At 40.6% G+C, this 22,022-nt stretch overlaps 1 protein-coding gene across 3 annotated transcripts in view; it reads left to right on the top strand.

Moving 5' to 3' along the window:
- The window catches only part of MACROD2 (mono-ADP ribosylhydrolase 2), a 1,393,268-nt gene that overhangs the window by 1,006,876 nt on the left and 364,370 nt on the right, over positions 1 to 22,022 (top strand). For all 3 annotated transcript variants that reach the window (XM_072140441.1, XM_072140440.1, XM_072140439.1), the window contains exon 7: positions 15,598 to 15,628. In XM_072140441.1, the coding sequence (XP_071996542.1) occupies positions 15,598 to 15,628 (31 nt within the window). The remainder of the gene's footprint in view (positions 1 to 15,597; positions 15,629 to 22,022) is intronic.

Below are 22,022 nucleotides of genomic sequence, written 5' to 3'. Positions count from 1 at the left end.
ATGGCCGCAAGTTTGTCCTGTGGGTGGCAATAGGCACCCGGTGGCACCTATTGCACTTTTCGAGCCTGGAGCAGGCACTATTTCTGCATCGGTATACCCTCAGAAAATGGCGTGATCATGATTTACTAATAATGCACAGATGGACTAGATTGAAAGGAAGTGGGGGGCCTCCATTACTAAGTAAGACTGAGACATGGAGGCTACTGTTGCTAGACTAAGGTTGGTTGTACAAGAGCAAATTTGTTTCAATAAAATCTCTCATGTGTCTGCCAGATTTACCAACCTGAATGAAGAACTGCTGAATTGGACCAATATACTGGCCCACATTAACTAATAACAGTGCAGTCTGTACAATATTCAGTTTCCATGTGTAGTGTGCAGAGGGCGCCCGATTCAGGAATTCTGGCACATGTTCTTCATAAATCTGGCACCCTCTGCACTGCCTCGACAGAGTGCTCCAACTTTTGTCAGACTTTGCATGATAAATGTGTCACACAGTCTGACTGAGCACAGGAACGCCCATTTCAGGACAATATTGTGTAGCCTCAAACACTTCTTAAATTCCTGTACAAGCAGTTAGCACTGAAAATAATGTTAAAAGTCCAACAGAAAATGTGCACTAGTATCTTCATAAATGTGGGCCATTCAGTTCAGCATTTCTATGGTCAGGCCGGTAAATCCGTTTTTGTCAAATCTTAATTGCATTGCAAAACTTAATATGAAGGGACTTTTGAAAGGTAGTTGTGCAAATAGCTACAGAAACAGAAAAGTGGGAGTCGTTGGACATATGTGGCCGTAGGAGGAGTTAGGTGAACCTGGAGGGAACCTTGAAGGAGTGACCAGCTGAAAACTGGAGAAGGCTATTGGTGAGGTTAAATTTGGTTGAAATAATGTATTTGTAAACTATGTGATGGTTGTGATACAGTTGTTGCATAGAGCTGGTTTATGAAGGTCTAAGGGATATTATTATTTTAAGTAAATCATTCACTTTCCGGAAGTGTTTTTTGGGTAGCTCCCTCACCAATTGTTGGGTTTTTATCTTCCAGTAGGGCCTGGTGCTAGTGACAGCCTGGAGTGCCAGAGAAGAGCTCCAGTGCTCACTCATTACATAATTATGCACGCCTCTTGTGTGCATGGGCCGCCTCACATACAGGGGAATGGGAGGTTGGAGGAGGGAAGAAGTGCATGCAAAGAGGGGTGCATAATTATGTTATGAGGGAGCCCTCCAGGCTGTCATTAGCATTCGTTTTAAATGTTGTTTATCTCTGCCACTGGGTCCTCCTGGAACTGATAAGGATCCGTGCTCACCGCAGATTCAACAAAAGTGGTTTATGGTGAGTGAGCTAACCTAAAAACCACTTTTGGAAAGTGGTTGATTTCCTTTTATTCCACTGCATGACATAAATATATAAAGCATACCTCTATTTAGTTTTCTGGCATAAACAGTTGAGCATACTTGGGTTTGGGTGGAAGATGGTGGCTGTGGAGTCCTGAGACGTCAGGGTGGAAATTGTGAAAATCTTGATCTTCTGAACAGTCCGACTAGAAGTGTTTGCAGTTTTGTTTTGTAACTATTGAACCTAATGTTTTTAGTATCTGGTTGGTGTTTCTGGAAGTTAGTTTGACTGTTGACCATGTAACTGGGACTTACTTTCCTAAGTTTTATTTTTTTGGAGAGTGAGGGAGGGGGGGTGTTGTTTGTATTTAATTTGAATTTTTTTTAACTATTCTCAAATGCTATACTCTCAGTCTGACAAAAATTTTACTAAATGCACATACGTTAAATGTAAACTGTGCAAGACTATGCTATTACCATATAAGCCTAGGTAGATCACAAATTTGGAACTTATATTTAATGTATGACTATAAATAGGTGCATTATTCACTTTTGCTACTCTCGGCGCACTCTTAAAATTCTCCAAATTCCATGCTGTTCTGTAAAAACACAGCCAACATTTGTGGACACATGAATCCTAAATATAGAAAACTTTTCCATGTACCTTACTGCATAACATACTGAATTGTACATCTATGTCGTTGAGGATTGAATGTTGACTTTATATGTTCCACACAAGACGTTGTCCCATCCAGAAGTTACAGGCAAATATTTTCCAAACTGCTGCTGAGTTTCTGAATGTTTTTACTCTTTGTTTAAATGTAGAACCATGTACTGTAGTTCAGTCCGAATATTTTCTCTTTACCCTTTACTGACTTGTTTTCACCTCCCCCGGCGCCTACTTTTTTTGAATGAGTCAGGAAATTGAAAATTAGCCATGTTGTTTGCAAAATATTTTAACATTATTTTAGAAACAGTATCAAATATTTACATCCATCTGCAATCTCCAAATATATTAGACACTAAATTATGGGATGTGTCATTACAGTTAGACAGATGCTTATCAACATCTTACCCGCAACGGTCAACGGCCAACAGTTCAGGGACATGTCACTAGTGGGAAGACTAGAACTTCAGTTTTAGGAAGGAACATGTCATGCTAAATCCCTTTCCTACCAATTTTCCCCAAACTTTTAGGCCACCTCACAACCAACTCTCTCATTACGACAACCTCCCAGGCAACACTTCATGCTTCCGAACTACCAGAGCCACTGATCTAAAATGTGGGTGGTGGGACTCTCTCCTTATGGCACTCTGAACTGTTTTACTGTGCAAGCGCAGGAACCAGTCCTACAACCTGTCCACCTTAACCATTAACCTCTTAACCATTTTCGAATTCCCTTTCACACTTCCCAAGACATGAAGGCCTCTCCCTATGGCTTGTAGCAAGGGTACAGTCTTTAGTTTTATTATTGATGGTTTTTAACAATTAGGCTTCAGTATTTAGCGGTTATCAGGGCCATTAACAAGAGCATATATGATATGAGTAGTAAGCCAAGTGGGCATCTTTAGCCCTTTGAAACTACTTCTCATTAATGATCACTAAGGCTCCTTTATTGTTAACCACCATGCCATGCTATGTGACGGCTTCTGATCTGTTGTCCATAGTGGTGACATCTCTATGGAAAACTTATCCCTAAACTGGCCTCCGATTAACCACCTCGATCTGCAGTAGGAAAATTAGAAGCTTCGAGGGGCATTGGTGACTGGTAGAATGTTACAGACCACCGAAATGTTTTTTTCGTCTTCTGAATTTGTAAGAACATATTGGTGGGGTTTTAAAAACCAAACTAATGGGTGTATGTCACGGTTACACCCGCGATCCTTGGTACGGATTGAGGGTGTACCCGTGCCTGCTGCCGCGGTCCCCGCTACCCCAGCTCTCACTTACCTCTCCTGGCTTTGGCCTGCACTCTTGCTCCCAGCGTGTAGGCCGCATGCTTCTTCCATGCAGTCGCGTGCTCCTGCCATTAGAGGGGGCGCGCGCAGACTTCTCCCAGCCTTAAAAGGCCAGCGTCCTCCTTATTGGCTCTGGCATTCCTGGCTCGGCTTTATAGCCTGGCAACTCCCAGCATCCCCTGCCGGATCTTCAGGTCATTCTTCTGGAGTGAAAGCCTTCCTGAGCGTTTCCATACGCCTCCGTGTTTCTGTGGTGATTCCCGTGTTTCTGTGGTGATTCCCGTGTTTCTGTAGTGATTGCCGTGTTTCTGTGGTGATTCCCGTGTTCCTGTGGTGGTCCTGCGATCCTGTGGCGGTCCTGCAATCCTAGTGGTCTTCAGAGGTCCTGCCAGCTGTCCTTCAGAGGTCCTGCCAGACTGTGGCAGTGTATATCCGGTTATATCCTAGTAATGATAAAATCCAGATACATTCATTGGTGATTTGCTACTTGCACAAGGTGATATATGGACTCAATGATCACTGGTCTCTAATGTTGTATATACAGGAAGATCTCCAGTGTTGGATGACTTTAAAAGTCTCATTTAGTCATGAACTAATATCTATCACTGTCTTATGCCGGGTTTATTCCACTGGGGAGATTATCAAAGTAAACATCTCTATTATCCATGGTAGAACATTTTGTGATGTTACAGCTCAATGCTAAAGTGGTGATTGTGATTACTAACCTCGACTGGGTGTACAGTCCTATTACTGGATTTCATTTAATCTTCACAACATTAGAGTGAACTTGAATATATCTCTTTAATGCATTCAGTCCAGACCTATTGAGGACATAAGTCACTGCAGATTAGGGAATAGGTGATCCAAAACCTTTACTCTGATTTAGCCATTACATCACCTTACAGTCTTAATTTGTTTTATATATTAGTGTGGGAATATATCTCTATCTTTCTTTATCTGCTTCATTGATGGGTTCCTTATTTCCAATGTATAATAAAGATATAAAAAATATTGAAATTGTGTTTGTAGGTGTTTTTACATTTTTAAGAGCAAAAATAAAGGCAATGGCCAAATTTCATTTACACATTTTGATTGGTGGCTAGATTAATATTTGGCATATTCCTTAGATTAAAGGGTTACCCTACCAAAGAGAGGGCTAGTTCACATGGAGAATTCAGTCATAGATATGCCATTAGAAAATTCCCTGCAAAATCTCTCTTGCACTTAAATTTAATGGGATCAGTGGCAAAATAATAATATTATTATTCATAATAATAATGATGATAATTCCTTTATTTATGTAGTGCACACAGATTATGCAGCGCTGCACAGAGATTGCCAAATCAGTCCCTGTTCCCATGGGGCTCACAATCTAATCAACCTACCAGTATCTTTTGGAGTGTGGGAGGAAACCAGAGGACCGGAAGAAACCCACGCAAACACAGAGAGAACATACAAACTCTTTGCAGATGTTGACCTTGATGGGACTTGGACCCAGGACCCCAGCGCTGCAAGGCTGTAGTGCTAGATGCTGAGAGATGCTGTGCCTCATAGCAGACTTCTGCATGTAGGCCCCATTCACCTTAAAATACATGAAAACTCATACATGTTTATATAATAACACACATTTATAAACATATATACACACACATACAGTTCTACGTTCATACACACACATTGATACACTCTTACGCACATACATACACTCACCGGCCACTTTATTAGGTACACCTGTCCAACTGCTCGTTAACACTTAATTTCTAATCAGCCAATCACATGGCGGCAACTCAGTGCATTTAGGCATGTAGACATGGTCAAGGCAATCTCCTGCAGTTCAAACCGAGCATCAGTATGGGGAAGACAGGTGATTTGATGCCTTTGAACGTGGCATGGTTGTTGGTGCCAGAAGGGCTGGTCTGAGTATTTCAGAAACTGCTGATCTACTGGGATTTTTACGCACAACCATCTCTAGGGTTTACAGAGAATGGTCCGAAAAAGAAAAAACATCCAGTGAGCGGCAGTTCTGTGGGCGGAAATGCCTTGTTAATGCCAGAGGTCAGAGGAGAATGGGCAGACTGGTTCGAGCTGATAGAAAGGCAACAGTGACTCAAATCGCCATCTGTTACAACCAAGGTAGGCAGAAGAGCATCTCTGAACGCACAGTACGTCGCACTTTGAGGCAGATGGGCTACAGCAGCAGAAGACCACACCGGGTGCCACTCCTTTCAGCTAAGAACAGGAAACTGAGGCTACAATTTGCACAAGCTCATCGAAATTGGACAGCAGAAGATTGAAAAACGTTGCCTGGTGTGATGAGTCTCGATTTCTGCTGCGACATTCGGATGGTAGGGTCAGAATTTGGCGTCAACAACATGAAAGCATGGATCCATCCTGCCTTGTATCAACGGTTCAGGCTGGTGGTGGTGGTGTCATGGTGTGGGGAATATTTTCTTGGCACTCTTTGGGCCCCTTGGTACCAATTGAGCATCGTTGCAACGCCACAGCCTACCTGAGTATTGTTGCTGACCATGTTCATCCCTTTATGACCACAATGTACCCAACATCTGATGGCTACTTTCAGCAGGATAATGCGCCATGTCATAAAGCTGGAATCATCTCAGACTGGTTTCTTGAACATGACAATGAGGTCACTGGACTCAAATGGCCTCCACAGTCACCAGATCTCAATCCAATAGAGCATCTTTGGGATGTGGTGGAACGGGAGATTCGCATCATGGATGTGCAGCCGACAAATCTGCGGCAACTGTGTGATGCCATCATGTCAATATGGACCAAAATCTCTGAGGAATGCTTCCAGCACCTTGTTGAATCTATACCACGAAGAATTGAGGCAGTTCTGAAGGCAAAAGGGGTCCAACCCGTTACTAGCATGGTGTACCTAATAAAGTGGCCGGTGAGTGTACATACATGTATGCATTGATGGCCACACATTTATGCACACTATATAGATATAGATATAGATATATAGATATAGATATATATATATATATATTTATACAAATAGTATATACACATCTTAAACACAGATACAGAATAAACACATTTCACACACATACTCACATACAGTATTTACACATCAAACACACACACATATAGTATATAAATATCATGTTATTGCACATTCACTATATACACACCATATATACACAAGTATACAGTATAAACACGAATATATAAAGTATATATGCACAATATAAACATATAGTTCCATATACATATATAGTATATAAACACAAACATACATACAGTATATACACTGTATGCATACATGCAGCATATGCACACATAGAGAGAATATACACATCACATGTACACACACATACAGCATTTACACATATGCAGTCAGACTCAGACTGGCCCACAGTTGAACAGGTAGATCCACTAATGGGCCCCTGAGTTAAGTGGGCCCCTGGACCCTGCATAAGTAGTGCTGGACAAGGTAACCTCTCTGTAATTTATACATATATTTAGCATAGAGCATCTCAACTATCTCAACCTATCCAGAGGTTATTGGAACTATCATGTAAGAATGGCCTTCCTGATGACAGGTTCCCTTTAAGCGATCACAAATTTATAGCCATGTTTAGTGATAAAACAGGGTGAAGATCTAGCTCCTGGTCACCCCCCCTCTTTCTCGATAGACATCAATGTAATTTTGTGACTGCTTTAATTAGAAAGGGAGGAAGCAGAATAGGAGCCAAGAATACAGAGAAAGAGGCACTTTCCACTGATACAATATATATCATTTTAACTTTTTACTATGGATTCAACAGTTTTTCTAAATTAACTGTAATACACTTTCGATGAAAATTAGACCTTATTCACATCTGCTTACTGATATCGATTTGTAGGTTCACATATTTAGTACAAATCTGTTTGAAAAATTTTTCAGACCAAATAGATTCGGAGCCAGACCAAATCTTTTGAAAAAATCTTTGAAATCTTCTTGGAGGATTTGTCTGTACATGAGTAAACAAGTGTTAAATTAAGATACCATATGAATGATCCTGTATGTAGTCTCATACTATTTAGGAAATGTGGATATTATACATTTACTAGTACAATATTTGCACTGAACTATCCCTAGTCCCTACTAGAGGGTGTATAAAGCAGGAGATGCGCTACCTGTACATGGTCATTTCCATTGCTGAAAGGACCCCAGTTCTTCTGATTGGTAGGGGTCCCAATTGTCATCAGTTAGTGGAAATCATCAGAGTACCCAGTTAACCGGTCAGACGTTGACTTAAAGGGGTTATCCGGGTGTTAAAAAATACTGAGAGCCGGGCTGGGGTGGGCTAGTTAAACATAATAAACATGTACTTACCTCGTCCGGCGCTGCCGATGTCCCGCGCCGTGGTCCGTCTAATATGTGCGCCGGTTTGTAAACAGGGAGCTTTCGGCCAGCCGGAAGCTCCCATCCGACACCATCTCTCAGCGCTTACAATGCTGAGAGATAAGGACGGATGGGAGGAGCCGGCCACATCATGGACCGGAAGTTCCCTCTGCGCGGCTTCTGTGCCCCTGTAAACAAACAGGGGCACGGATCGAAGGGACTGCGGCGCGGAACATCGGCAGCGCCAGAGGAGGTAAGTACAAATTTATTATGTTTAACTAACCCGCCCCAGCCAGGCCATAAGTAATTTTTAACAGCCGGATAACCCCTTTAAAGGTTAGCTCCCTATCGGTGAATCAATTAAGTCTTTTTCCTGTAAAATGCCTACTTTGTTATGGTAAATGCAAATTTGTAGGTAATAGGGAAACTGCACTTTGTGCTTCATCTCCCGGAAGCGATTGTAGCATATGTTCTATTCTTCCCTCTACGACATGGAGAGCAGCTCCACCGGCTGAAATAGTTGCCAGAGAAAATGGTCTCTACAGAGCACAAGGAGACATTAACAATTCCCAATGGGGGATTTACTTGTTGACCCTAATAATGATGTATACTCAGCCCAAGGGATCAGTGTCTAATTTTCAGCGAGGACTACCAGGGGATACATAAATCTGGGCTACTTATTGGCAGCATGTAACACTCCCAGGTCCCATGGGTGACTGTGGCATATATATTTGATGCTCATTGTCTATGACTCTTATAGAGAAAAGGAAATGCTAACGTATTGCCTTGTAACCTGGAGCTGTAACTGAACATCAGTGCGATAAAACACAGTGAAGCCAGTAGATAGGAACGCATAGTGTTGACATAAGAAGGAATTCTTAGGAGAATGTGGAAAGTGTACGAGGCTTAGAGAAATACCATACATTTGGTTTTAAAGGTCATGGCGTACCTGTAAAGAGCAGGGAACTCATATGTGTGGATAGAAATTATATTAACTCTTTATATCTTCTTTTTTTAACTTCAAGTTTAATAATATGATTTTAATAAAGTAACAACAAGCTGTAAACATGAAGCTTACTGACGCATAGCTATTTAAGCTCATAGTTAGGCTACATCACGTATACGTGTGCCCGCTGTACCATAGCACGGCGGGTGCACAGGAGAGGAGGAGGGGGTGAACACTGCCTGCCCCCGCCCCTCTCCATAAAGATATATAAAGATTCCCGGGTACGGAATGGTAAGCACCATACCGCTTCATACCATGCCATGTGCCCATTGCCAGCCTATGGGGAAGTATATAGGGCGGCCATATATACATCCCCCAATGACCGTGTGAATGTAGCTTAAGGTCCCTTGCACAGGATCATATATATGGTGGCGTATGTTAGCTGTACAATATGCCCATCATATGAGTGCATTGTGAGAGCACAAAAGTGTAGCACCGTACTGCGCCATCGCCGGAAAAAAATGTGCACTCTTACCGTAGGCAGGGGCATAACTGCATGGGTAGCAGATGCTATGGGACCCACAGTGTCAGGGTGCCTAGCATCTGGGGTATTGGGGGTGTTTACTCTGTGTGTGTGTGTGTGTGGTGTGTATATACTGTGGGGCACATTTACTTACCCGGCCCATTCGCGATCCAGCGGCGCGTTCTCTGCACAGGATTCGGGTCCGGCTGGGATTTAAGATGGTAGTTCCTCCGCCGTCCACCAGGTGGCGCTGCAGCGCCGAAAATAATCTTAACGCCCCGGAATGCACCATCCCATAGAAGGTGAAGGTGAGCGCTCCCCAAGCGACACATTTTCGGATTTTAAATGCGGCGGTTTTTCCGAATACGTCGGGTTTTCGTTCGGCCACGCCCCCCCGATTTCTGTCGCGCGCATGCCGGCTCCGATGCGCCACAATCCGATCGCGTGCGCCAAAAACCCGGGGCAATTCATGTACAAGCGGCGCAAATCGGAAATATTCGGGTAACACGTCGGGAAAACGCGAATCGGGCCCTTAGTAAATGACCCCCTGTATGTTTGTATAGGCTGTATGTCTGTGTATGTGATGTGCTCTATATGTGTTCTGGGGAATCACTCTGGCAGACACTAGGTAGTAGTGCAGGAAGCAAGGATTTTAAATTCTTAACCAAGTGTTTTATTCACACTTCAATGTCACAACATAAATTCTGCATTAATTTAGGCATAAACATACCCTGCCGGCTGGGCACTGACTAGTGCAGTATCAGAGCCTAACTATCCAAGTACCTGGCTGCCAGACACCCGCTTCCATCCAACAAGATATGGAGACACATAGTTACCTTTCTGTTTGTAACACAGTCGAGCTCTCCGGGTAGTGATTCCCCACTGATTCTGACCTGGAGTCTATATTAGGTTCTAACAAGCCCTGTCACCTGCGGGCTATACAAAAACCCAAGACGGAGTAGGGATCCCCCCATCACCCTACCAGTACAGGCTTTACAAAGGTGCCTATGCTAGCTAGGCCAACTGAGACTAAACAGACTACTATGAAATTTCATATGAACAGAGTTTCACTCTATCACCAACCTGATTAACCTTATAAGGGTTTTCTGGGACTCCTGGAAAACTATGTTGTGGCTGAGGCTGGGGTGCCAAAATTAAACTGTACAGTGCCCCAACCCATGCCAGTCTTACGATCTCAGGCACTGAAGGCTTCACTGGGAGTACCTGGACCCAATGTTCCCAACCAGTGGCTTCTTCAGAGTATGGGACATCACTTTCTCTTACTAATTGACTTCTTTTGAGCATTGGTTAAAGTGGGTCTGTGACCTATGGTACTTGTGGTCATATGGAGTTGCCGAAGAACGTAAGTACAAGAGTAACGTGGGAACCATGAACAAATTTTGAAACCTTTAAGTCTACACAAGGATAGAATGTGACTAAACATTTTAAACATTATTGTATAATATGAGACAATTGTATAATATGAGACGAGGCCTTGAGATACTCATCTCAAGGCCTTAGGGTAAAATATTAGGAATTTAATGATTCAGTAACTTTGCATTAAACAGATTGCTAATCTCAGGCTTCCTGGAAGTCATAAGACTTTCATTTTGCAGATGTTTGTGTTAACCTCGACTGGTGACCCCTTTTTTCTGGAACTAGGTATGTTTTAAGAAATGTCATCTCTTAAGGGAATCATTTACCTGTTTATTAGCGCCATTTATTTACCCTTTTGAGACCAATAAACTATTAACAGGACTTTTTAATGTATTTTGAGTCTGTGGAATATGCTGCGCCGGAAAGAAAGTCAATAGGATGAGAAAGAAAATTTCATGGACATAGAATGGCTGTGCCTAAGGTACAAATTTCCCTAATTTAAAAAGGTTTTCGGTAGGTCATTCATCTTAAATTGTTATGTTGCCTAGTGGAAAATCAGGCATTGCAATGCAAGGATGCAATGCCAAGTATAGCCACTAAACAATGCGAGCAATGAAGAGGCTGTAGAGCTGGTGTGCAAGGTGATGGATCTCAGCTGTCAGAGCCACTGGCCAGGTCATCAATATCACAGTCCTGGAAACTTCTTTGAGTCTTTGTTATCTATACAAGACAATTATCCTCTCCTCTGTGATTGGGGAGATATGTGACTTGGGTGGGATGTCCCGTTTAATATTGTACAGTTTGAGCATATTTATATTGTTTGTGTTTTGAAAAGTTTTTTTCTAATGAACTCTCGATTCCTCGCCTTTTTCTACATTTTTGCTCGCAGTTATTCTGTAGGAAGCTTTGTCATGTGATGTCACACAGGAGCACGGCTCGTTATATCCCTGGTCATGTGATGTCACACAGGTGCACAACTCATTATATCACAGGAACAGGTTGTGCACCTCTGTGACATCACATGACCAAGGACTGTTTTTTTTTATTCACAGGAAGGAAACAATTAAACTTCCTGTAGAAAAACAGCCGAGGTCTAGGAAACGTGAGAAATTGATATGGAAAGAATATTGGAAAACTGTCCATTACTCAAACAATATCAATTATTTGATTAAAGTAGACAACTCCTTTATCTTTGCCACAGCTTTTCCATTTTAGCAAAATAAATGTGATGCAAATCAGTTTTTTCCTAGGATTCAGAATTGTGAATTGTGCCTATTTGTTGAAAATAGGCTAATTTCTATATTCATAGTCAATGTCAGTTTTTTTTTTGATGAACAGTCTCACAAAGAAAGGTGATTGGCTCCGCTGAGTACATTTAGAAATACTGTGGTGCAGAAAACCCATGTCTCAGGCTTGCAAATGAATCATCAAAAAATGTTGTGAATATAGATGTGATCATTGCTTTCCTAAAAATGACACCACTTTTTTGGTTCTGGAATGTCCAACTGTTGTGTCTAAAAAACAAAAAGAAACCTCAGTAGTTTGCCTCCAAGATTAACCCTGGCTTTTCCTATCATTGAATTCACTAATAACCCTGTAGTGGCCACTATTCATTCAAGTCTTTGGTACTTCTTGATACTTCTTGCATCTACAGAGTTAATAAAACTTTAAAATTCTATGAAACATAGATTTACATATTGTCTGTAGCAATGGAGCAAAGGCATTAAATTGGGGCCTCTTCAACTGGTGCAGCCGTCTTCCTACTGCTAAAACCTTTGTGTCTATAGAGGATTTTGTGAAATGTCAGTGCTGAACCACAAAGAAAGAAGAAAATGGGTGCACCAGTAGGAGTAGGTATGAGGATAAAATGACAGTGACTTAGTTTGCATAGGAGTTGGTCTGCATACCTGCTCCCCCATCCACTAGACCTGTATGATGTATGCCAGCCCTTACTGCTGGTCTAGCTGTAATTACCAACATATTAAATGAGTCTATTTTACTGGTATATTTGGTGTACACTTAATTTATTAAGCTTAGGTTTACACATGTTCTATATATTTCTATAGAAGGGGTTTTCTTGGGAATTTTTTATAATTGCCCCCAGGTGGCTTGGTCCTTGGTCCTTACCTCTGGTCTAGTGTGGTTTCCCCCATCACCGTCGGCCACTGTTTGTGCACCCACTACTAGTGCACACAGGCCGTGACCACTGGTTGTAGAGTGTGCTCCCTGTTGACATGATCCTGGACAACCCCTTAAATATTGGTATTATATCTAAATATAATATTTTAATATCCAGTTCTAATTATGGGAGGGTTTGGTTTATACACTTGCTTATTCACTAGTAAAGTTGTAGTTCAGTATTTGTAGTACTTTGACTCTTTTAAGACACATACAGGCAGATATCATAATAAGGGTCGAACATTCTCGTCTCGTAATTGAGATGACTTCAAGTGAATTACCAGGTCAAAGTTGCCTCAGCTTCTTTTCCATGGGTAGCATCCCGAATTTACAGTTATAGCTCTATGTTCATAGTCAAATGTTGGGACCATTCTCCATAACTATCTGATAAATTTTTACAACATTACTTAAACAGTGTGTCTGTGCGGTGGAAGTCGCATGATTTTAAATATACAGTGTTAAACCCATTTCAGAACTCAGTCTAGTGTTTTGAGGTTAACTATCAGATGTGACAACTTCAGATCGCTCCGGCACCCAGGAATTGTGACAACTTGTAAAACAGCCTAATGAAACACACTAAGCAATTTGTCCACACTTTTATGGTCTATTTAGTATTCCTAAATGCGTGCATGAGATGTCTCATATATTATTAATAGTACCTACTTTCCAAAGAAACATAGCTCAAATCTTCTTACAAATTTCCAATCATGTTCACTAATGGTAATTACTCAAAAGACAGAAATCAGAGTCAAGACAGTAATTATGTAGGGGACCATGTAGGGTCATATACGTACTAGGAAATAATATCCCATTATACAAATTGCAAGCCAAAGGACAGTTGGCAGAGCTTTCCGATGAAGGGATATGTATGTTAGCGAGGCAATATTCAAGGTATGTTTATTAATGTTTTTAATGGACGAATTGATTTGCCAATTTTCCGAAATGAATTTCTAATGAGAATAAAATCCATTTTAGTGTATGAGAATAGCTGCCAAGCCGTACGGCTACTATAATTTGACACTAGTTGCAATATGTCAATGTTAACTGTAATCTTTTTACCACCATACATAGTAAAGAGGTTTTTCCTCTTCATGGTGGTCATAAACCAGTGAGGGTACAAAAACGGGCAACTAGAAGAAATCCCTGCTCTGTACAGTTTAACATGGCCATGGTATGGTACTGCAACTAGGCTTCAATCCAAATTAAAGGAAATCTACCATTTGAATTCAAGCATTATGAACCAAACTTACCTTGAGAATGCTGTTGCTACACTGATGCAGAAACATATCTTGTTTAATCCCTGATTCGAGAGGTTTAGCTGAAAAAACAATTCACAACCTTGGGAAAGCTGGATTGCATTCAGCCTTCTGTTAATAAACACATTACACAGAGCTTCCTGAACTGTCCAGAAAGGACTAATTAACCGGAGCTGGATCACTCATACACAGCACCTGGGGGATGGTGCAGTGATTGATTACCTCAGCCTGTCAGGCACAACACAGTGATTGCATCATTCTCTGGAGCAGTGGATACTTAAAGGACATCTACCACCAGGATAAATGATTGTAAACCAAGCAAACAGACATACTGGTATGTGCCCCTTCTGGCAGGATCCACCCTTCTTTAAGCTTCCTATGCTCTTGTTTTTATAAAATATAATATATACATTATATAATAATTATAAATAATAATATTATAAATTATGCAAATGAGCCTGAGGGCTCCAGGCTCCATTCACACATATGCAGCCTGGAGCACCTTGGGCTCATTTACATAATTTAAGAGCATTTTTTGGAACTACCAGGGCATAAGAAGCTAATAAAAAAGTAGATCATGCCAGGTTGGTTTACAATCCTTCATCCTGGTGGTACATTTCCTTTAATGTAACAGGAGAAGCACCCAGCCAGGCACATCATTGTTATCATAATTTTATAATAGTTTTTTGAGCTAAACCACTCAGCTCAGCGATTAAATAAGATATGTTTCTTCATCAGTGTAGCTACAGAATTCTCAAGGTATGTTTGGTTCATAATGCATGAACTCAAATGGTAGATTTCCTTTAACTGTAGAGGTTGGGAAAGCTGCCTCCGTGTAAAAGGATGATCACAACATATTCAGGAGTCTCTGATTTTATTAAACCAACAAGATAAGGTGTTCTGACATTGGAATGATGTCTTCTTCAGGGCTGATGAAGGTGATTAACCTGTATAATAGATCCTAGATAGTAGTATTAATTCTTCAAATAAAGGGAGTCCTTGGGTTACGGTTTACGTACAAGATAGGTTCTTTATTTTTGTTCTTAAGTTGAATTTGTATGTAAGTTGGAAAAGGTAAATTTTAGAATTGTAACTCCAGACAATTTTTTTTTTCGCTTTTCAAATTTTTGTGCTGTAATTATAAATTAATTATCATTAAAGACACCTTACAGCTGATCATTCAGCCTGGGATTAAAGTAAACCACTCTGAGAGCTTCACCGGAAGTCACAGTTGGCAGATATATTTATCTATATCTATAAGGGTCGTCTGTAGGTTGGGTGTCCTTAAGTCATGGACCGCCTGTAGTCCTGTTTGATAAAGAAATAACTACCATGGTTCAATTATTCTGGCTCATCACCTGAAGGATATCTGCCCCAAAGAAACTCCAAGGAAGCCTGCACCCACATTGGATTTAATCCGGTTATCCACAGTGCTGCTCCTTCTACCTATTTATTTGCCCCAAAGAAACTATACAGATTAATAAAGCTGAGCTGGAGTATTCCAGGTTCACCACTTTTTAGTGGAAAGAGGCGTCTACTTCTAGGTGGTGATGGTCTTTTCAAAGGGGTGAAGAAGTTTTACTTTATGTAGGTTACATGGCTTGATCTTGTACAGGCTGTTTATATTTCTTATAATTGTAACACATCTCTTTTCTGTTCATATTTTAGGCTTTTCCTTGCATTTCTACAGGAATTTATGGTAAGCAACTACCTATTTTTTTTTTAGCTTTTACTCATTCTGCTGATGGCGGTAAATAATACTATGTGATTTTTTTTTTTTAATCCATGTTGTTATGATACTTGTGGTAAACGTTTAAAGTATATTTCTATAATTCTAAAATTTTTTCTATAAATTTTTTTCATTGACTATTTTTTTGGAACTTGTCGACTAGTTTAAAAATTTTATTGTAAGATGGGCTTTTCCGATACTGGTGTTAACTCAATGCCAGCAATTTTTCATCACCGTAAGAAAACGATTTAATGTGCGTATTAAAAATTAACAGGTTGCACGCTACTTCTGCACGAAAAAAAACAAAACAAAAAAACGCCATTGCGTGGTAACATCTGAAATTAATTTACTGGACGAAAGCAGGCAATCTGATATCTGCTAGGTGGTGTACAAAGCCTGAAACAAGACTTAATCATGTGTGCATATCTAGATGAGACAGGAACACAGAACGAGAGGTTTTATGAGACTGGAAACGAATGAGCAGGACTGGTGGCGATAAAATATCACATTGAATACACATTAGCTCAGCATGTTTCAAGCTGATCCACTACACACAGACTTGGCAACCCCAGCCATCAATGTGATTACATCTAAGAGTATATATTATGTATGAAAGCTCCTGACATGTAAGTGCAGGGCCTAATCCATTCACATTTAGAAAGCCATTTACTCATTGGGTTTGTTATTGGAACAACAAAACATCAATCGTAACCGGGGAATTTGCTCCGTGGTTTTGCTGCGATTTGTACTGTGTATTACGTTCAGACCGTCTTCCTATATTACTATTATTTTTTTCTCCTAGACTTTATTTTTTTTCCCCCTTTTCTATTTGACATATAATCCTACACAAGTTTTAATAATAAAATATATCAGCGTTCACATTGGCTGAGTTCCCAGAATGTGACGCTGGTAAGTTAGCCAGTTTGCCGGGGTCGGTACCGTCTACAGCTTTTGTGTGGGCTATTTACAAGAATCTGTGGCCAGAATATTGTGAGTGGGGTGCGGTAACAGGCATCAGGCTAAAAATAATGTATCCAACGAGGATGAAAAAAAAAAAATATTTGCAGAGTTTGTAGTGCTGAACGTGGAAAATATAAACTTAAATGTTCAATTTGCAATTCTGTGTAGACCTGGTGAATGTTAGTTATTTGAAGGGGTTGTATGGTTTCATTAACTTGTATACTATCGGTTCCACGCAGTCTAATAAAAATAAAGAGATCCTTACTTTGGACTCTATTCGTCTCCATTTCTACGCTGTCTCTCCTGTCAACACCTTTTTCATCATACTGCTGTATGGCAGTGGTGGCGAACCTATGGTGTAGGTGCCAGAGGGGGCACTCAGAGCCCTCTCAGTGGGCACACATGCCTAACCCCCCAGCACAGAGTTCACAGGTAGGACTCAAGGCCTCCTCCTAAAGTCCCAGGCAGCACCAGACGTGCCTCATCACATCCTTAGTTGGACCTGATTGCAGGAAGAATGAAAAGCCGCAGACAGGGTTGGATTATCATTGGTGCTTCTTCACCAGGTCCCGTGATTTTTCCTGTTCAGGTAGGAGGGTTGGTCTGGAGGTTCTCTACAATGAAAATCTGAATTTCAATGGTATTAGTGGCATCAAGGTGCTGTTTAACGCTATGGAGGAGCAGCAATTAGTTATTTTACAATTAATTATCGGGTTTTGGGTTGCAGTTTTGGCACGCAATCTTTAAAAGGTTTGCCATCACTGCTCTATGGTGACATCATGTTAACAGTATGCTACAGCCTCTATAACTATATAACCTTCATTGGGCTGTAATGGAGGTGAGCTGTTGGCAAGACGTCGGTCTATGTCAGCAGAGAATAGTGGTGATGGGTAGAGACATGGATCAAGGTAAACATTAATAGATGGATGGGCAATACCATCATTCTTGAGTGCGACCGTCATCATGAAATCCCCTCCAACCAGAGAGACCAAATCTTTAGTATCAAAACTTTGTGATCTTTATTGTGGCCATCATAAAATGAAACACGGAAGTGGTCACATCTTGGCTATACCAATCCAAGACGTTTCAAACACTTAAGGCGTTCTTAATCATGGCCTAAATTTAAATGACTGTATGCATCAGCTATACCAGATGATCATGTTCTCACTTCACTTGATGGTTTGGTCGGGGCTCTTCAAAATGGCAGATCTCCTTGTGTACTACTAGTATGCATTAACTGCTAAAGCTGGTGAAAGAGAGACAAATGGTGAGCTGGTTATAGGGCAATGATCTGATTTGCAGTTGACCAAAATTACTTAAAATGTTAATTATGATGGGTTTTTTTTACAGAAATCAACTTTATCAGAAGTGTTCTAATTGTCCCTTGCAACCAATCAGAGCTCAGCTTTTGTTTTATAACAAGCTTTGGGAAAAGCAAAACTGAGCTCTGGTTGGATGTCATGTGCAACTGGAACAGTCATGCTCTAAACCAATTCCCATAAATTTATCCCATAAAGCCTATCTCAGCTTGCAGTGTTGGGGATTTGTATCTGAAGACTGCTCAGACTACCAGTCTGAACTCAATGCTAAAATGACCCATGTGAACAAAAGAATTGGACCATAGAACAATGAAAGATGATGGCCTTGTTTGATGAATCTTATTTGCCTTCACATCATGTGAACACCCAGATGCATGTGTGTTATATATCCAGGGGGAAATGCTTATAGGGTGCTCTGTGAAACAGCAATGCAATGGAATTATGGCCTAGACAATGTTGTGCCGGTGAAACCTTAGCTCCTCACATTTGTTTACCTCATACTTGCCATGTGCCATCTGTCTTATCATTGTTGCTGTACATGTACATTGTTTTATGGCAATGTATTCCTTAAAGGAAATCCACCATCAAAATTAATCAAGATGGACACTTACTCATAAATCCAGGCGCTGTGACGGTGGTAATCTCATATTTTTCATCCAAGGCCTCCTTACTTCTAAAATCACCCTTAAAAATTATGTGAGCGTGATGCTCTCTGAGGGTTAGGGTTTACAAGTACTGTTACAGTGTCTCCCTCTCCCCCCTCCCACTGTGTACTGAATCTTCCTCTGTTGCAGTGAGATTACATAAGGGAGGGGTAAGAGGGAGAGTGAGATAGCCCGTTAAGCTAGATCACTGAGGGGCTCTGGTAACACCCCCATAGCACTTTTGGGTCATAGCATAATTTAAAAAAAAATGATTTTAGAAGGAAGGAGACCATGGGTAACATTTTTTTTTCTCTTCACATAGTGCCAGATATCATACAACTCCATCATAGCAATTTTTATTACAGTTTAAAACTGTTTTTTTTTTCAAATCGAATACAGGTTTTGTGAAAGTCGCAGAGTCCTTGACATCTCATTATGTATTTGTGTTATTTCCCTCCATGGTATATTATTCTCTACTGACCTGCCCCGGCCTAGAACATTTGTGATGAAATTTTTATAGTTCACATTTGTTAACAATTACAAAAGAATAGTGCTTTTTCTTGGAATCAAAAGAAATCTATATGTTTTTTGGACAGTTATTCTTTTATTGGCATTATTATTATTGTGTAATAAAAATATTAAATTATTCCTGATTTAGCATAAAATGAATAGTGATTGCACTTACCAATACCTTATATACTTTTTAGGAAATATAGTCTCATTTTATGTAACGGACCATAAAATGTTATGCATTTATTAATGGCATGGCTGAACTTGAGCTGGAACCCGATGCCCCAAGACCTTGTAATGAGTGATTTACATAGGGCCTAGAATGTTTGGAAAGGTTTACCTGAATTTCTTTAAAATCAAAATATCACAAGTTAAAAATTCTTGACAAATGTTCATCAACTGTTTATTCATTGGTACTTTTCCCATCATGATTGGCAGGACAAGAGATATGTTAGTACTCCATAGGCCTTAAATGGGCCCCTCCACCTGCTTTTATATCACAAATCTAAGACCACCCTCATTTCTAGGATTCTCTCTTTAATGGTAAAACATGTTTACCGATTTTTTTTTTTAAAAACCCTCCACATTCATATGCAAATGAGCCCAGAAAAGTCACTAGTATGATAAGTTATTTTTATTGGCTGGAGGCCAAGCGCCAGTTTAGACCCCTCCTATCAAAGACCCCCTCTCCTATCATATGCGCTATAGCAAATAGAACCATAGTACTGTGGTCATCATAAATATGAGAATCTTATCTTTAAAGTTGCATTAGGATGGGGCAGCACGGTGGCTTAGTGGTTAGCATTACAGCCTTTCAAGCTGGTCAATTTCTGATGACAGGTTCCCTTTAATACCCACAGCACATAACAGATTCCACAATTTTTTTTGAGTTATTATTTTTGGTATGCAATCTATTACATTTTTCACATCCTTACTGCTTACATAAGAATTCAGAGGATGATTGAACGATTCTCAACAAGTGTGACCAATTCTATTAAAGCAGAAGGTTTGGTAGTTTAGAACATTTAGTAATGTTTTAAACAAAAAAAGCTTAATGCCCGCATTTTTTTTAAAGGTGAGGCTGAACTTTCCTGTTTTGGCAGTTACGTGGTACAGAATGGAATATGAGATCCTATAATTTATATTAAAGGTTTATCTGCTTTGGCTAATCCCTTTTTAGTAGAAGTGTCTCCAGTTGATGAAGCGTTTTTCTTCTGGGAAACCTGTGAATCATCTGTTATCAGTGGTGGATTATAATATATAGGTGGTTTGGGTGGTAGCCCGGGGTCCATGGCAAACCAAACCACTCACCAAAGTTTATATTGAGTAGGACCTTCAACCAAACATTTGTTCCTGATCTCATTATACATGTATACAAGAGCCATTTCAGGACCTCTAAAGGTCCTCCGATGGTCCTGAAAACACTGCTTGAAAGTAGGCTGAAGGGACACCACACCCTCCATTCCTAAAAACTTGATTCTAGTACCGTGTGTAGGAAGTGATTTCAGACTTGTAGGGGCTTCAATATTCATACAGCTCACGGCCCATGTCTTAATCCGCCCCTGTTAGTGGAACACAATAGTAAATTTTCTTGCTGTGTCACCTGAGGGAAGTCTAATTATTTAGCTAATTGCTGCAGCCAATAACTGCCTTTGGGGGGGGGGGGGTTGGCTTGTAAGTATGGTATATGAGCACTAAGACCAGTGATTGGCTGCAGAGGTCATGTGAACAATGCATGTGATGTAATTGCTGCCAAAAACAGTAGGGGGCACTGGAGAGCCAGTTCCAGAGTAATCTCTAAGCATTGGGATTCGGGAAATGCCTATGCTTTACATACGGATATACCTGTGGGTAAATGTTGATTAATTGGGGCAGTTTCTTGAGATATATGACTTATCACAAGGCCCAAGGGACACGTGCATCTGGTGCCCAGACGAATATTGATTTACAGTTTAGTAAAGCTGCAGTAAACATGTTTTTTCCTCCATATACTTGTGTATTAGGAGGATGTAGCATAGGGAGAAGTAAGTTTAAGTGTTAATTAACACATGCAGTGTCTGGAGCCGTGACGGTAAACTGCTTCTGACTTGGACAGACGCCCATTCATTTAATGCTTTTCATCAATTAAACCTGATTTCTTATATTGTGCCGTACTGAAAGATTTATGCTGCCTAGTTCTAATACTTAATACTAAATTTGTATTATATTGCTTTTAATTAACCAGATATTTGACATTATAAAAGTTCATTAATAGAGGTCAAGTAATACATCTAACCTCCTAATGAACACAGCAATGTGCTCTATGTCAGCACATAGAGTAGGGTTACTTGTGTATATGTGACTATTTTTTACCGCAAGGTATATAGATGTGCGGTTGGATGTTACAGGTCTGGCACAGAGAAACAAATCCTGGGGTTCTATAGTTAGATATGGGGTGCAGGGTTCAGATATGTAATACGGACAGAGGTCCAAGGCACCTGGGAAATGCCAAGTCTAGGGCAAAGGAACAGTTGCCAGGATGATGACGTGACCATTTGTAGTCTGATATTTGTGAATCTGAGTAAAGACTACAGGGTTTACACTCAAGGTCCCTTATTAAAGGTCTAGGGCAGTGATGGCAAACCTTTTAGACACCGAGTGCCCAAACTACAACCAAAACCCATATATTTTTTGCAAAGTGCCAATGCGACAATTTAAGCAGTAACTTATTACTCCCTGCTCTTTCACTGGTTTAAATTCTATAGGCTCCTGAGGACCCCAATACAGTAGAAAGAAGGAGAAGAAGTTTGGATTATCACTGTAGCTTCCTGGTAGGGTCCTGGGCTGCCTGGGACTGCAAGAGGCCTTAAGTCCTGTCTGGCAAACTCTACCCTGGGGTGATGGCAAGGGTGCCCATATAGAGGGCTCTGAGTGCCACCTCTGGTACCCGTG

This window comes from Engystomops pustulosus, chromosome 3, assembly GCF_040894005.1.
Source record: "Engystomops pustulosus chromosome 3, aEngPut4.maternal, whole genome shotgun sequence".
NCBI lineage: Eukaryota > Metazoa > Chordata > Amphibia > Anura > Leptodactylidae > Engystomops > Engystomops pustulosus.
This window is presented reverse-complemented; position numbering and strand designations above follow the sequence as displayed.